Genomic DNA, 18118 nt, shown 5'->3' with positions numbered 1-18118 from the left:
GATGATTTTCTCAGGAACCCCCTTGCGTCTCAGGGCGCCTCACATATTCTCGTGATTGAGACGGTCGAAAGCTTTTTCGTAGTCAATGAATACCAAGTAAAGGGACTCTTGGAACTCGTTGACCTGCTCCAGAATGATGCGGAGCGTGACAATATGGTCCACACAGGATCTTCCGGCACGGAATCCGGCTTGCTGCCGCCGGAGAGTCGCATCGATCTTCTCCTGAATCCGGGGATGGATAACGTGGTTTAGGACTTTGAGAACGATACTCAGCAACATAATGCCTCGCCAGTTATCGTATTCAGTCAGGTCACCCTTTTGGGCACCTTTACTAAGATACCTTGCATCCAGTCGACCGAAAAAGTTGCGGTGTCCCAGATATTACGAAATAAACGATGCAGTAGTTGAGCGGATGTCATGGGGTCAGCTTTGAGCATCTCGGCCGATATGCGGTCGACCCCTGGGGCTTTATTCGATTTCATGCTTTGGATGGCTGTTTGAATCTCTAGCAGTGATGGAGCTTCGGTATTGACGCGTGTTATACGTCGGATCCTAGGCAGATCATGCCGAGGTGGTGATGGCCTGGCTGGCACTTGAAAAAGTTGTTCGAAGTGCTCAAACCAGCGTTTCAGCTGGTCAGTTGGGTCGGTCAATACCTGATCATTCGCGTCTTTCACAGGCATCGTTGCATTCATCTTCGCCCCGCTTAAGCGTCGTGAGATATCGTAGAGGAGGCGAATGTCCCCGGTTGCGGCGGCTCTCTCTCCTTCGTCGGCCAGAGAGTCTGCCCACGCTCGCTTGTCCCGTCGACATGAGCGTTTTACTTCCTTCTCAAGAGCCGCGTATCGTTGGCGGGCTAGAACTTTGGCTCCTCTGGTTTTTGATCGCTCTATCGTGGCTTTGGCTTCTCTTCGCTCCTCTATCTTCCTCCAGGTGTTATCGGCGATCCATTGTTTTCTCTGGGTGCGCAGTTCGCCCAGATTGTTCTCGTTGGTGGCGATGAAGGCATTCTTGATGGCGGTCCATTTGTCTTCCACGCTGCCACCTTCCGGAATATCTGCAGCACGCGTCTCCAGTTCTTCAACGAAGGACCGTGTCACCGTGGCATCTTCCAGTCGGCGTGTGTTGAATCGTCGTCTAACTCTTTCCTCCTGCCGACGAGTCCGAGCAATGCGCAGGCGTATTTCGCCGTTGAGGAGGTGATGATCAGACGCGATATCGGCACTACGTTTATACCGCACATCAAGAAGGCTCCGTTTCCATTTTCGGCTGATGCAGATGTGGTCGATTTGATTTTCTGTAAAGCCGTCACGGGAGACTCACGTGACCTTGTGAACCGGTCGATGAGGGAAGAGCTATCCCCCGATCACCATGTCATTATTACCACAAAATTCTGCGAACAGCTCTCCGTTTTCGCTCATTTCTCCGAGACCATGGCGTCCCATAATGCGCTCATGGTTCGAGTTGTCGGATCCGATCTTCGCATTGAAGTCGCCCAAACAGATCTTGATATCACCCTTCGGAATTCTATCTACGACGGCATTGAGTTGACTGTAAAAGTTCTCTTTGTCTTGCAGATCGGCAGCATCGGTTGGCGCATAACATTAGATTATAGTAAGGTTTCGGACCCGTGTTCTAAATCTGGCAACGATTATCCTTTCACTTATAGGTTCCCACTTCATAAGCGCAGAGTGTGCCTGAGCGCTTAGTAGGAAGCCAACTCCGCGTTGCCGGGGAGCGTGTTCACCTCGTAAACCAGTGTATAGCAGAACTTGTCCCGACGGCGTTCTGTGTTCTCCAAAGTTTGGCCAACGGACTTCACTCAGTCCCAGGATCTCAAGCTTCATGCGGCGTGCCTCATTGGCAAGTTGTGCCAATTTACCCTGCTGGGCTAGGGTTAAAACGTTCCATGTTCCTATTCGTGTCCGTTGTTTCGCGCTAAGAGTCGTCGCCATAAAATCAGTCCGTATTCTTTCATTATCGGATTCTCGAACAAATTGATGTTTCGGGAACAATAGGTTGTAGGCCCAAGGTTCCCTATCCACCGGGATGGGGCTGCCATCTTAGGTATAGCTTCCGGGGAATAGCATTTCATACTCAGCCGCTGGATGCCAGAACAGACGCTGGTGGAGCCGCAACTCCTTAGTGAACAGGCCTTGGCGATCAGTCGGGTCAAAATTGATTAAAGTCCCACTCAACACCAGGATTAGGCTAGTGCGTTTTGAGCGGCACACGGTCGCTTGGATAGGGCTTAATTGGGGACACATGCAGCTTTTTATAGAAGTTCAATAGAGCCCACTGTCGAACCCAACCGCATCCTAGGCAGACCCCACAGGACGCACCCTCTCACTCTAGCTGATGTCAGAAGGACAACAGAGCCCAGGCTGCACTACCAGCTAAGTACGCAACTCTTAGCTGGCGGTCAATTGTCATCGGAAGACCCGTGGAAGCGTGAGTATTGGAACTTGTGAAGACCAGAGCTATGTTAGGCGCCCCTTCCCGGATGTCAACTCACCATTTCGCAGCTTAAAAGCAAGCTCTGTGTCCTCAAATTGTTTCCTACGCTTTTATGGATAATAGAAAGGAATTCAATCTATGTGTCATTTGTCTCAATAACGAACAAATTTGTAGGAATTTTTCACCAGAAAAGCAGTTTCATACTGCTTGTTGAACCTTATTTAAAACAAGTGAATATTCGCCCACATAGTACATGGTAGAACAACTTTCAAGTAGCCAAAAAAAGGATGATCATTCATGCTTCGATATAACTTACAATTCGATATAACGTACAACTTTGAAATCAAGATTAGAGTTAAAACCAAATAAAAGCAATCAGTGGTCACTTCCGAAAAACATAGATCAGATGACCTATTTTTTCAGAAGTGAAGTTTGAGATGTCCTGCGCCATGTTTCCGACTTTATTAGGGATCGTCTTTTCATCTGAGTCTGGTCACCCCAGAACTTCATATCAATGTCTTCGAAACCATGAACATGCTCAAAATGATGACGGGCAACGATTGAGTACAACATTTAAATCATTATCTTTTCAAATCGCTATAAACCAAAAAAGGTACTTCAGAATCCTTGAATGCTCTCGCAACAAGCGAAGCAAAAAGGTTCGGTAGTCTCGCTCTGCAATCATCGAACATTCGGACTACGTTCGCCATATCTAATCAACAAAAGACCACTCATCGCAGCAAATGCCATTATAAAATTTGATTCGTTCAATATTAGCCGCTTTTGCAAATCAAAGCGTCATCCCATTAACGCAAATCCTGATAAAATGTTGAATCGAACTTGCCTCACAGCCATAAAATTCGTGTGATTCGTCGTAAATAAATTTCTCTAAATTTATTGCTCGTTTATACTGTTTATGGAGAGCTCGACGGTCCCACTGAAAAACTCGAACGCCTCCTGTGCGACGCAACAACGCACGGTGCGTCGACCCACAATGGTGCTGATGAGCAATCAACGGTGGCAGGAAGCCGGCTAAGGGTGGGTTTCGGCCGAGTGGTTTGGTGAGGAAAGCTCTCAAAAATAGTCTACTGTCCCGGTCGAGGCACATCGGAGCTGGAAATTTGAGATGGGGACCGAACCGGGTGGAGTCTGAATTGGTCGGTGTTGAAATTGTGAAACCGCATCGATTTTCCCCTTTGGCACATTCATTGTGTTTATTGCTCATATCCTCTGGTTTTCTCTTTTCCGATGCCTCGCAATGCAATGACAGCAAACTGGGAAAATTGGTGAAAATATTATTGGGGATTGTTTTGAATGAGCCGGTGCAGTAACAAGGGTGGCTTGAATCATTAGTCTTTGGTTTGAGAGCCATTGAGCATTTGCAACGTAATTAAGCAACAAATAATATTGGTCCATCTTGGTGAAGGTATTTTATCTTTTATTTTTAACTACATCGTGGTACGCATTTTTTACGAAACAACTTTTACGATAAAGGTACATGTGCTAGTGTTGCTGTGTTGATTCTTTATCTCATAACTTCCATATTATTTCTATTGAATGAAGATCCACTATTCATCCTAAGAATGAAAACTAATTGATTAGTGATATTTCAGCAGAACTCTTCAAGATGGGCCCGTAAAAGCCAACCACTCGCCTGAACACACTGATGATATGAATCTGGAAAACAGTAGATCTACCGAAGATTTTTTTTTTTTTTTTGTGTCTTTATAAAGAGACTTTCAGCCCGAGGCTGGCTCGTCTCCGATCTACCGAAAGATGAAAAATCTACAAAAAAAAGCCAAAAAGGTGGAATGGGATAATTTACTAGCACTCAGCATCCTGAATACCCTCTACAGAGTAGTACCATCCGTCGTTTGTCACCCATAGTAAATGAGCTTGAGGGAAGCTGTTATGACCGATTCGTTGACGGTAACTCTACGACGCACAAGACTTTAACTGTACTGTACTGCAAATCCTTCAAAGAAGACATCTTTATCAGGTGCCAACGCATCTTACTATCGATTTCGAGGCTACAGATGAGAGTAAAGCTAAATACTCAAAATACATTTCCATTTGTGAATAATCGATGGGAAACAAGCGCTGAGTAACTGAATACTATCCTTCCAAATTCATTCGTTCCAAATGGATTCCGATGGTTTTAAATTTCATCACAGTAGTGCTTCACAAGATCCACATCATCAAACGATATAGACAAGGGACATTATGAAGTATGATGTCCCGTCACAGCTAAAAGCCATAAATCGGAGAGGACTGCATCGCTGAAACAATTTCCCTTCGCTAATAAAATTACCGTCAAGTGGGTTGCCATGCGTTTGAAGATGTCAATTAGGATCCAGCAGGAAAACGTTAAAGTTGCGCTAAGATGCTCTTCAGTTTTCCTCTTTTCCAACCTCTCAAGTAACATTCTATCAGAACACGTGCGTCATCAGATTTTCTTTTTAATCGTGTTCTCCTGGCTGGCGGGCTGCCTTGTCTGCCAAGATTCAGTCGGTCCTCCGAAAAGGAGCAGAGTGCGGTTGACATTTACCTACCTCGTTTTACACTTTCCCCGCATTCAACTTAGAACGATAATAAGGCCGACGACAACGATGGAAGACGACTACCAAGTGCTTTTGTGCTTGAAAAATTTTGAGGAAAATTAAAATCTAGCTATAAATTGTCAGTAGCTGCCGTGGGGAAGAGTTTTTCCTCTAAAAATGCTGCTTTGGAAGATGGTTTTTTCATCGTGTATAGCGAATTCTATCAAGAAGCGGTTGTTCTCCCCCACAAAAAAGGTATGACAAGCACTTTCCAACTACGTCTTGTTAGACTCGCTGGCGTCGGCTGTAGTCAGTGCGGTGTCACAAATATTTGAGAATCTTTTCATCAAACCTTGAAGCAGAATAAAGTTGAGTTGGCAAGAAAGGGCCCCTGTCCGAACATCATTGGGGCTGATGGATATCCACCTAAAAGATCTATAATTTGATGGATTAGGACAGCTTTTTTACTAGGGGTGTCAGAGGGACCCGGGATAAGCTTATGTTTAATTAGATTTGGCATAGATGAAAAATAACAAAATTAATGGACTTCTGTTGTTTTTTCCTAGCTGACAACAAACAAAATTTCTAATGATATTTTCAATGAGATGGACTTACATTCCATCGAGTATATTTCTTATAGCGGGAAGTAAATATTTGAAACAATTCTAGTCGTTTGGGTATTACATAAACCGGCATAACTCAATATAATTAAGTTCCAATGACTACAATTCCGGACACAAAACAGATTTGGCAGTAGTTAGTGTATATCAATCCACACTTTAAAAGTAAATCCCAAATACCCTGTCAACATTTCCACTAACGCTATTCCATTACTTTTCTACAAGTTAAAGAGGAAAATTTCCCGCCTGTTTTGCGCTCTTATGCTTTTTATTTTCAGTGCAAACCGAAAAGTTTTATCGCAGCGAATCGGTGAGCATTCGACATGTTCCACTATTTAGTTGCTGCCGGTTCTAAGTTTTTTGAAGTTTTTTTTTTGCTTGTCGTCCATCCCGGTTACCGAACCAGTAAACATTGTGCAAAACCGTGCTAGTTTTTTCCCCGTAGTTGGTATTTCTTCCCGTTGTTGGCATCCTATTCAGCAAACATCAGCAAGAGTTCAATAGTACGGGGTGTACCTTCTGAAAATTGGATTAAATGAACCGGTCTTGTAGGAATAAATACAAAATTATGAAGAATGTTGATCAATGTGCATTAATGCTTATCACCTTTATTAAGTTATTTTAATGGGAACTTGGTTTGTCACTTAACTTTTACTCGTGCCTTTCGACCCTTTCAAATACGTTAATCAAGACAAAATTTGTATATTAGGTATATTTACTATCAAAACAAGATCGACCAATTTTTCACGCGTCCGCTCGTTAGCTAGTTAGTTAGTGGCCACCGAATTCCTGCAACAGCACAGCGAAATTACAAACGTTCCAAAAGTGGTTGATTGCTCTCAGAAGCGGTATTCGGAATTTTGTTATTGTCATACTTTAGCAGCAAGCGAAATCCGCAGCGATGAATGGGAATGTGCCGGAAAAAGTCTGAAAGGACTGGGAAGTGTACGCGCGCAAGCGAGACTGTCGTCGTCAACGGAAATGGCGGTCGCGTGGCTAAATGGCTCATGTTGAGCTGAGTTTGCATCATGTGTAAAACGAGCAACCACTTCACGTCTGATTATGAAAGCACAATTAATTAGCTTATTTCAAAGATATAAATATATTCCGCACGAATAAAACTTTTCTGCTTACACCATTGCGGTTGTTAGTTTCTGTTTTATTCCCGATTCCAACTTTCACTACGTCAGCTGGCTTGATATCACGTTCGTTGGTTGTAGTTTTGCTTGTTCCATTTCCTCGCTACTTGAGTAACTAATTTGCGCTTGTGAAGTGCTCACTCAGGATTTTCATTCATACTGAAATGTTCACACGCTGACTCAAAATAATTGCGGAAATGAGGCAACATTGTCCTGGCCTTGGTACAAAATGGATTCATGAAAACCCGAATGTACTGGCTAGGAAAATATTGAAATTCAACAAAGGTATCTGGTAGCCGACTTTTTCGTACTAAATGATAGGTGCGTGAAGTGTGAGCAATCATACAAAATCCTCAAATGTTCCATACGAAAAGTGTATTAAGAAAGAGAATTGATAAAGGCCAATTTTCGTGTAATGTTATTTCCAGGTCTTCCCTCCATGAGCGAATGTTTATTTATTTATTAGTACGCCATCTTCGGGCATGTCGCACAAATTGCTTTGTTAATATCTAAATTATTCTAATTCTCTAAGCGCCGATTTGTTCACCTCCGTTTAGGCCTTAAACCAGGTTTAAACGTATGGGTAAGCACCGCTTAAGAGTTAAGCGAAGGTGAAGAAATTGGCCCTAAACCTATTTTGTTTGACAGAATAAAATCGAGCTTGTGACAAACATCGTTAAAAGAACGCAAACACAAATCAAATAACTATTGTAGCCAAAGTTTGTTACATGAAAAGCAATCTCAAATAGCGGCGAGTTTCGAAATCTGCGTGAGGGAACATTCTAACAAGCTCCAATAGATCGGGACAATCCAGATTCCCTGTTAGGAGGTCGAAGATAAACAATCTCTGCATTTTAAGGCGCCTAGCGGAAATATTTTCCAACTCAATCAGCTTGCAATGACGTGGATAGCTCGGGAGGTTAAATGAGTCGTTCCAAGGCAGCTCTGTATCAGGGGCAGCAGGGACTATGTCCAAGGGCTTTACGACCCCTTCCCAAGTGACTGCGAGTAAGAAGGTCTGTCTAGGAGATGGTGGGGTTTGGCAATGGGCTCAGCTAAACCTCTCCCAAAGCCACAAGTATCTGCGAACAGACCCCATCAAAGCGATCATGTGCCGCTTAAATTGCACGAGCCAGCGGGAGCGCCAATCGGCACACCAGGATCGATGCCAGTAAGATCCTGATTATGGCATACTGGCTGTGTGTTACTGGATTTTGTTTTGAATATTGTAATACTGTGGAGCGAGGGCTGGTAGTCTGGACATTCTATTCTCTTAGTAAGGCCGGGTGGCACCGACCTGAAACGGCGAATGGGTTGATGGTCAGGCTGTCTTCCGTTCCATAAAACCGTGACGGGCCTTGTAGCACGCGGTACAATCATGTCACATAGCTGTCAAACTGCGTGGGGTGGGCTCAGATGCACTTTCCTGTCCAGCGCTGATCTGGCTCTAAACACAAAAGTGTCAACCCTCACAAGACCTCCCTGCATGCCGCAAGGTATGCATAGATAATTATAGGAATCGATAAGGCGACTACACCAGCAGGATTCGATAGCAGCCGCAAGGGGGACCTGTGCGGCCTAGTTCTGCGGAACGAGCTATCACGGGGTGTGCTGTCTTATCGCGCGTGCGACTCCGTTCGTTGTGCCACGAGGAAAGAGCCAAAGTCGTGGCCTGCTATTTACTAGTCAGTGTTGGCAACCACACCGTTATGCGATATTTGCATATCTGTCATCAATGCACTCTAAAAGTGGATTGCCCAATTCCTAATATATCTAACCCTCACATTCCCCTTCTTCTCTCACTAAAAAAGAGAAAACAAAAACCATTAACTAAGGATTTTCATAAACAACTATTTACATCGCATTTTTTTCTAATTTTACAATACAGTATCCAATATCCGTACTCAATTCCTATATTCAAAATCATCCTAATTCAAATTGGAATTCAAATATTAATATAATTTTCCAATCTGATACTCAAATCCAATGTATGAACGCGAAAAACAAATCCAATATTCCTATTCCATGAACAAAGTTGTTTCCCAGACCAACATTGGAACGTTTTTATAATGGAATTATATATTCATATAAAACACTCAAGTTTTTTTTTTTCATTCTCTTTTTCTTCCATGACTCTGCATTACAACTGGTTCTTGGTTTACTATTTACGTGTTCTTTAGCATTTCCACAGTAATGAATTAAAAGTTTTATTTATGCCTGCCATTGCATGGTTATGTATTTTGTATCAGTATTAATTTTTTTTCATATTCATATCCAATTTTTCACAACTCAACTCCATCTATCAATCTCTAGCTTATAACCAAAAGTTGATTCTAAAATAATATTAAATATTTGCAACCAAGCCAATTCCAGTTTTTAAATCTAATAATCATGTTACCTCACCATTATCAAATGTTTCATTGAAAACCAATATCAAAAACAATCCAAGTTCAATATTTCAATTCAAAGTCTACATACAAATACGCAAATGCATATTCACTAAGCAAATTAATCCAACCTTTTTTTAACATTCTAAAAATGTCAACTATTTCAGGTGCATGATCTTCCAGCTGTATTCCTTCTAATTTTTTTTGCAAATATTTCCAGCATTGCAATCCAAAACCAATAGAATTCGATCCGGCAGTCCATATCCAATACAATTCGATGGCCTTCCAATGGGAAAATCAAATCAATATCGGTGGCTCTCCAAACATACTATGTATTGGCCCTTCAAGCTCAAGCCAATAAGTTTGATACTCTCCCACAACACCTTCGAAATTCAAATTTGAATAGTTGTGTTCTGCTGATCCGCATTAACGTTGCTTTGACGCGAACAATCCGCCCCTGTTGGCGCTTACCAATAATTCGTCCTACGTTGTGTCTTCGTTCTTTCTAATTATGTTTAAGTTTTCTCCCACGCAGCTCCACCGTGAGAGGTACCAGCAACGGATAGTAAGCTTCACTACACCAGCAGCAGCAACATCAACAGCGACAACGGGGACAACGACGGCAACGAGGCACGGACTAGGCAATCAAGCACAGAAATGATTGTTCAGCACTACACTACGTTTATTTTTCTTCTTAGAATATTAACTAGAACTATGTAGTTTAGCTTAACACACTGGGATGCAATGAAATCTTTATTTAAACTTCCACGGGCTTTGCACATGCAGGTTGAACTTCGACTGACTAGATTTTGTTGGTTGACGAGTGTTATAGGTTGAGTTGGATTCTATGCTACGAGCAAAACTGCCAGTTTAAACGGGCGAAAATCTCTACTGTATGTTGAACTGTTCTAATGGAGTACGTTCTCTATATTATTGCATGCAAGTGACGTCATTCTTCTATGCATAGACCTAGCGCATGTTGACCTAATGCTAGTTGCTCCAACATACCCGCCGCCTTGAATGGTTACGTTCAACATAAATAATGTAAACAAAAACAAAAGTTTTCAGCTAATTCTACCAGGTAAGTACAATTTGTGTAACAAATATTCGATTTTCTTCTATTTACAGGCAAAAACTATTTCTTATGAATGGGAATTTGGATCGTCGACTTCTTCTTCTCGTTGCTCCTGATCTAGAACTGGCTCGAAACACGGAAGTAAGCAAATTCTGGTAATTGGTCGGATGATGACTCCTTTGGCGGTGCGAAGGCTAACAACTCGATTCAATCGATCTCTTCCAGGATGTACTTCAGTGATACGCGCAAGTGGCCAACGGGTTGTTGGCACCATTTCGTCAACTAGGATGACCATCCTTCCAGGCCGGATCTCGTCGTTTCGTGCTGCAAGCTTCGTATCTCTCATCATCTCCTGCAAATACTCGGTTCGCCAGTGAACCCAGAATTTTCAACGTGATGCTGGAGCTTCTGAAGATGTTCAAGGGCGCCCACTGGTGTGTGCTGAGTGGCTGGGTCGGGCAGGGCGTACATCGAGGTACCGATGAGGAAGTGTGCTGGTGTTAGGGCGGCGAGGTCGTTAGGATCATCGGACATCGGCAAAAGAGGACGGGAATTCATCGCAGATTCTATTTGGTGCAGAATAGTGTAACATGCTTCAAATGACAGACGTGTATTACCCAATTGTCGAAATAGATGTCGTTTGGCAGTCTTGACCGCCGCTTCCCATAGGCCACCGAAATGTGGGGCCTTGGGAGGAGTCAAGTGCCAAGTAATTCCCTGATCTGTGCAAGCAGAAGCAATAATGCTCTGCTCGTTCTGGCTCCTAAACCTGGCAAATAGCTCGCCTAGCTCTCGTTTTGCTCCCTCAAAGTTTTTTCCGTTATCCGAATAAATATGGGCTGGGATTCCACGTCTTGCAATGAATCGGCGTAACGCTGCAATGAACCCCTGGGTAGAGAGGTCCCCGACTAACTCTAGGTGGACAGCCTTTGTTGCGAAGCATATAAATATGCACAGGTAAGCTTTTGCCGGGGCTGCTCGTTTATGGATGGGTTTCATGTATAGAGGGCCAGCATAATCCACGCCTGTGTTGGAGAAGGGACGACTTGGTATAACCCTCGCTGCTGGTAGCTGACCTATCTGCTGGTGAGCGGGCTGCGGACGATGGCGTATACAACGGAAACAATTACGTACGATGCTATGGACCAAACGACGACCGTTCAGTGGCCAGTATTCCTCACGAATCGACGACAACAGAAGACGCCCGCCGCCGTGGAGGAGCTTCCGATGATAGTGTTCTCCGATTAGCCTGGTGAATGGATGATCTTTTGGGAGGAGGGCAGGGTGTTTGGACTGGTATGGAAGCTGAGACAGATTCAATCGGCCTCCTACTCGTAGTATTCCTTCCGGATCGATGAATGGACACATTCGACGTATTGGCGATTTCTTCATTACGGTATTTCCTCGCTGCAGGTCCTTGATCTCATCCCCGAAGACATCTTGCTGGGCAAGCCTGGTTAGAAAGGCATTAGCGTTGACAAGCTCCTGGACGGTGAGTGACTGCGCGTCGAGTTCGATTCCCGTGAGGGGTGCAATTGACTGGGTTCTGGCCTTTGAACGTGTTCTTGTTACGAAACGGTAGCAATATCCTACAGTGTGGAGTAGTCGAGTATAGGACGACCACCGAAGAAACCATGGGTTGATGCTGGTTATTGTTTGAATGGATGCAACAACGCTTTTGGTTTCCAGAATGTCCTCCGAGACTTCAGGTAGGTTTGAGATTGGCCAGGAGGACTGTTGGTGTGCTAGCCATGAAGGGCCATGCTTCCAATCTTCACTTTGCAGGAAATCTTCCACTGACATTCCGCGTGAAACTAGATCCGCGGGGTTCTCGGAGCCGGATATATGGTTCCATTTGCTTCCATGGGTGAAGTGTTGCACCTCGGAGACCCTATTGGCAACGAATGTTTTCCAAGCGCTAGGGGGTGCTCGAAGCCAATACAAACAAACGGCAGAGTCGGACCAGAAATACGATGCAGATACATTGATGTGGATTGCCTGTTTGATGCGATGATGTAGATGAGCTGCCAGAACACAAGCACACAGTTCCAGGCGAGCTATTGTCAGTCTCTTTAGTGGAGCTACCTTGCTTTTTGAGGCAAGTAGCCTGATTCGTACGGTACCCAGAGCATTTTCGCAACGGACGTATGTGCATGCTCCGTATGCAGACGTTGACGCATCAGCAAATGTATGCAGCTCGATTTGTGCATCTGGGAGAAAGGCGTAGCGATCAATTCGATAGGTTGCAATTCCTGGAAGCTCAAGTCGAAATTTTTCCCATTTTAGTCGAATAATGTGAGGCACTGGGTCATCCCAGTCGCAAGAGAGGGACCATAGCTCCTGCATCAGGATTTTGGCTCTGACTACGATGGGTGCAATTAAGCCGAGCGGATCGAAGAGTCTAGCGATGTCGGAGAGGATTGATCGCTTTGTTGGAGGCTCATTACGTTGCTGTATTGGGGAATCGAAACGAAGTGTGTCGGACTCTGGCTCCCATCGAATTCCTAGCGCTTTTATCGATTCGATTGGTGTGAACTGTAGGCTTGATTGCGTTCCGATTTGGTCATCCTGGAGCCTCTGCAGTACTTCAAGGCGGTTTGATGTCCACTTTCTCAGCATGAATCCACCTTTCAAAAGTAAGTTCGCCAATTCTTCTCGTAGTTGGATAGCTTCCTCGATGGTTTTCGCCCCTCCAATAAAATCGTCTACGTAAAAGTTTTTCCGAAGTGCTTGGCCGGCAACTGGATAGTCATTACCTTCATCCGAAGCAACTTGCTGGAGTGCTCGCGTCGCCAGAAAAGAGGAAGGGAATAGACCGTAGGTGACGGTTTGCAATTCATAGGTTTGAACTGGGGAGTTTTTTGTGAACCGGAAGAGAATGCGTTGCAAAGGACAATCATCTGGGTGTAGGCCAACCTGCCGGTACATCTTCGCTATGTCACCAACCAGAGCTACGGGATGAGTCAGAAACCGGAGAATGATGGCAAGAAGGTCATCTTGGACCACCGGACCCACGCAGAGAGCTTCATTCAGGGAGAAGCCGGTTGAAGTACGAGCAGAGCCGTCGAATACGACTCTTACTTTGGTGGTTATACTTGCCTCCTTGATTACGGGGTGGTGAGGAAGATAGTATGTGTGGGAGTGGTTTCCATCGTCCGACTCGACCAATCGCATATGGCCGAGGGAGAGGTACTCCCTCATGAAATCGTGATATTCTTCCTTCAGCTTTTGGTCCCGTTCTAGTCGCCGCTCGAGTTGCTCGAAGCGACGAAGAGCACCGATTTTGGATTCACCTAGCATCGCGTCGAAATCGGGTTTCCGTGGTAGCCGGACAATGTAGCGGCCTGTCTCGTCACGAGACGTTGTGGATTGGAAGAAATCCTCACAGTGGCGCTCCTCTACCGAATAATTGTTGTCAACGGTCAATTCTTCAGTTTTCCAAAACGTTCGATACATTCCTCAAGTGTCGGCATAGAAACAGCGACGACACTGGGAGTAATAGATTGCCGTTGAATAGGGTGACCCATGCTTGCTGATCCCGTTACTACCCAACCGAAAACGCTTTGTCTACCAGTGTCGGAAGATTGTCGGCCAACTGAAGACGAGCAGTACTTGGAAAGAAAGAGTGGTAGTGTTTTGCGCCCAGAACCATGTCAATCTGTTGGCTCTTATTGAACATGGGATCGGCCAATGACAAATTTTGAGGAATCTGCCAGTCTGCGATGCATATATCTTGTGCTGGAAGATCTGCAGTCAAGGTATCCATTAACAGTAGGTCCACACCGCATTCAAAACTGTCGTTCCGCGATTTGATTCGAGCAAAGATTGATTCCTTCACTTTCTTTGAAGTATTTCCAGCTCCCTGAATTGTCACGTTCACAGAAGTCCGCTTCAAGTGCAATCGTCGTGCCAGACGATCCGTGATGAGATTTGGTTGAGAGGCACTGTCGAGCAGAACACGTGCTATGTGGTCTTGTCCGTATGCATCGACTACCTTCACCAGTACCGTCAGCAGAAAAACGTCTTCTCGAGATTGTGGAGCGGAGGCACTGGCAACGACTCTGGAACACTCTTCAACATTTACGACGGATGATCGGGGAACTGATTCCGCAACGGATGAAGCAGCAGACTGAATAGCTTGCGTCGACATAGACGTGCGAGTGGAAGGCGAATCGTTTACAGATCTAGTGACGTCACCGGAATGCAGCATCGTATGATGGCGTTTACGGCAATGCTTGCAGCTGTAAGTTGATGAGCAATTACGAGCAATGTGATCACTTTTAAGGCAATTGTGACACAGGTGCTTGCTCGATACGAAACGCAGCCGTTCGGAATGAGACTGCTGATTGAACCTTGCACACTTCATAAGCGGATGATCTTGATTGCAAGCTGGACATTTGCAGGCGGAATTGGAAGTAGAAGCACATGATACACGGAAATTGGGAGCCCTTTTGGAGGAATGAGATGACACGTTTGGAACGGATGCGGGTTGATGATGGTTCACCAGAATGGACTCCAAAACGCGCATACGACGCTGAAGAAACTCGATCAAGCAGTCGTAGTTCGGGTTGCTAGAGGTTGATGCGTACTCTTCCCAGGCTTTCAGCGTGTCGTCAGGGAGTTTTGTGCACAATAGATGTTCTAGGATGGTGCTCCAGGACTCCGTTGGTTCACCTAGTTGACACAGGATCTTGGTGTGACGCTGGAATTCATCCACCAGTGCATGCAGAAATGCAGCAGTTTCCCTTTAGCCGAGTTGATTTCGAACAGTGCTTGGAGATGCCGTTTCTTCAACAGGTATTCACTGGCGTACATGTGCACCAATGTTTGCCAAGCCAGGTTGTAATTCGCTGAGCAACTCGCAAGGGACGCAATGAGCGGAGCCGCTTCGCATGTCAGAGCTGCTCTCAAGGAATGAAACTTGTGGAAGGCTGCAACGTCAGAATTTGAATGAATGAGCGCCAGAAAAGTGTCATGAAACCCTAGCCACTGCATGTAATCTCCGTTGAATTCAGGAAGCGAGATCGTAGGTAGTTTCAACCCAGCGAGAGCGGAAGACGGCGAAGAAGAAGATTCAGGGATGCGAGCTTGATTAAGAACAGGTAGTTTTGAAAGTAAGGCGGCTTTTATTTGGAACAGCCGAGGTTCAAAATTTGCACGAATGTCAGCATTAACTTGCCTACCTTGTTCACCACACTCAATGTCCTCCAACTGCCCTTGCACCTCCTCCAGCGTTGTCCACATGTTGTTCAGGTACTCCAGCCGAATTGCGACCTGCCCTTGGTCGCGTTGCTCGTCGAAATCAGCCACAAATGCCTCTGCCCGACCCAGCGCGGTAATCATCGTGGTCCTCCGGGAGGTGAGATACGCCTTTTGCAGTTGTTGCTGCTCCATCTTGCAAACCGGAACACGGTGGCTACTCAGGAACAGAGGGCGAATCTGTCGAGACAAGAAGACCACGGTAGGCCTGGAGCGAGCAAGTAAAATACTTGGAATGGTACTCACCAATTCCAAGGCAAGTATGTGCCTTGAATTTGTATAAATCAGCCAACAGGAACAATACCCAAACACCGTCCGTGCTAGTCGATAAGATGGCGGGAGCACAGGGCTTCGTAGAAAGCCTTGCCGCCGTGTCTCAGGGACGTTCGTGGTTCACCAGGCGGCACCGCCTTTCGGATGATGATGATCGGGGTACGGATGCAGTGAACGTTTGGCACGTGAGGTAGCTTCTGACCTTTAGAAGATGGCGCTGAACAGCCGAAATGCAATGGCGATGTCCAGCTTAGCCCTCCAACCAAGCGGGCCTAATCACGATGGCGGGAGTCAGCATGCAGATGTGCTCCAAAAGGCTTGGCAGCACTCGAGAATCCCGTCCAAAGTATTATACACATGCAAAATAAATTAAATGGAACCTTAAGGGCACCTGCGATACCTGGAAGTAAATTGGACAGGTAATTACCTGAAGCCGAATTGGTTTGAGCCTTGTATTAAATGAATGCACCTCTGGAGGAATGGCGGAAGAAAGATGGCAGCGCCCAGTAGATCGTCTCACGTGGCTCAAAATCCTCAATGGCGTCGATGATCCTGGTCACGGCACCAATTTTATGTTGGCGCTTACCAATAATTCGTCCTACGTTGTGTCTTCGTTCTTTCTAATTATGTTTAAGTTTTCTCCCACGCAGCTCCACCGTGAGAGGTACCAGCAACGGATAGTAAGCTTCACTACACCAGCAGCAGCAACATCAACAGCGACAACGGGGACAACGACGGCAACGAGGCACGGACTAGGCAATCAAGCACAGAAATGATTGTTCAGCACTACACTACGTTTATTTTTCTTCTTAGAATATTAACTAGAACTATGTAGTTTAGCTTAACACACTGGGATGCAATGAAATCTTTATTTAAACTTCCACGGGCTTTGCACATGCAGGTTGAACTTCGACTGACTAGATTTTGTTGGTTGACGAGTGTTATAGGTTGAGTTGGATTCTATGCTACGAGCAAAACTGCCAGTTTAAACGGGCGAAAATCTCTACTGTATGTTGAACTGTTCTAATGGAGTACGTTCTCTATATTATTGCATGCAAGTGACGTCATTCTTCTATGCATAGACCTAGCGCATGTTGACCTAATGCTAGTTGCTCCAACAGCCCCTTTTTTACACAACCTTCACCATCAAAAGCTGCAACAATCCGATACTCTTCCAGAGCACCTTCGACAACACAAGCAGGAATCTGATGAGAAAACAAATCATTTATTCTGAAAAAAAATCATGTTTAGTCGAAATCGATAAGAACGACCAATCATTAAATCTGGCACCTTCGACATTACAAGTGGAAACCGATGAGAAAACGAATCATTTGCTTCAGCGCTACTCCAGAATCCTTTCGACATTTTAACTCGTTTCAGTCAAGTCAAACTAATGAGGAAACAAATAACTTTTTCCGATGTGCAAATTTATCAATCCGACGCTCTTCCAGAGCGTCTTCGACATCACAAATCGAAACCGATGTGCAAATCATTTAATTCGGCGTTCTTCCAGAGCGTCTGCGACGTCACAAGCCATAACATTCAATCCAGCGCTCTACCACAGCAGCTTCGATATCACATGTCGAAACCGATGAGAAAACAAATCATTTATGCTGGCGCTCTTCCAGATCGCCTTCAATTTTTTTTAAGTAAAAACCGTTGAGAAACAACACATTTGATGTGCAAATCATTTTAACCGACGCTTTTCCAGAGCGTCTTCGACACTACAAGTCCGAACCGATGAGCAAATCATTCATTCCGACGCTTCCCACAGCGTCTTCGACATCACAAGTCGAATCCGATAGACAACTCATTCAATCCGACGCTCTTCCAAAGCGTCTTCGACATCACAAGTCGAAACGATGTGCAAATCATTTAATCCGAAGCTCTTCCAGAGCGTCTTCAACACTACAAGTCGAAACCGATGAGCAAATTTAACAATCCGACGTTCTTCCATAGCGTGTCCGACATCGCGAGTCGGAACCGATGTACAAATCATTTAATGCGACGCTCTTCCAGAGCATCTTCAACATCACAAGTCGCAACCGATGTGCAAATCATTTAATCCGACGCTCTTCCAGAGCGTCTTCGACACTACATGTCGAAACCGATGAGGATATTTATGAATCCGACGCTCTTCCAGAGCGTCTTTGACATTACAAGTCGAAACCGATGAAAAAAAAAGTCCCAATTATGCCCACAGGATACTTACAAAACGATTATTTTAAACCAGGAACAACCTGGCAGTTTCGCCAAATGTGCGGCCTAGTTCTGCGGAACGAGCTATCACGGGGTGTGCTGTCTTATCGCGCGTGCGACTCCGTTCGTTGTGCCACGAGGAAAGAGCCAAAGTCGTGGCCTGCTATTT

General features: G+C 45.1%; 2 protein-coding genes across 2 annotated transcripts; both read right to left on the bottom strand.

The window, feature by feature from the left end:
* Positions 1-10563: 10563 nt before the first annotated feature.
* Positions 10564-13674, bottom strand: LOC134210203 (uncharacterized). The gene has a single exon (XM_062686241.1). The coding sequence runs from the start codon at positions 13672-13674 to the stop codon at positions 10564-10566; it is 3111 nt and encodes a 1036-aa protein (XP_062542225.1).
* Positions 13675-13762: 88 nt separating this feature from the next.
* Positions 13763-15612, bottom strand: LOC134210202 (uncharacterized). Its single transcript, XM_062686240.1, has 3 exons — positions 15402-15612; positions 14971-15149; positions 13763-14920 (listed from the first exon to the last, which is right to left on the bottom strand). Exons 1-3 carry the CDS (start codon positions 15610-15612, stop codon positions 13763-13765), a joined length of 1548 nt encoding a protein of 515 aa, XP_062542224.1.
* Positions 15613-18118: the final 2506 nt, after the last annotated feature.

This window comes from Armigeres subalbatus, chromosome 2, assembly GCF_024139115.2.
Source record: "Armigeres subalbatus isolate Guangzhou_Male chromosome 2, GZ_Asu_2, whole genome shotgun sequence".
NCBI classification, from domain to species: Eukaryota; Metazoa; Arthropoda; class Insecta; order Diptera; family Culicidae; genus Armigeres; species Armigeres subalbatus.
This window is presented reverse-complemented; position numbering and strand designations above follow the sequence as displayed.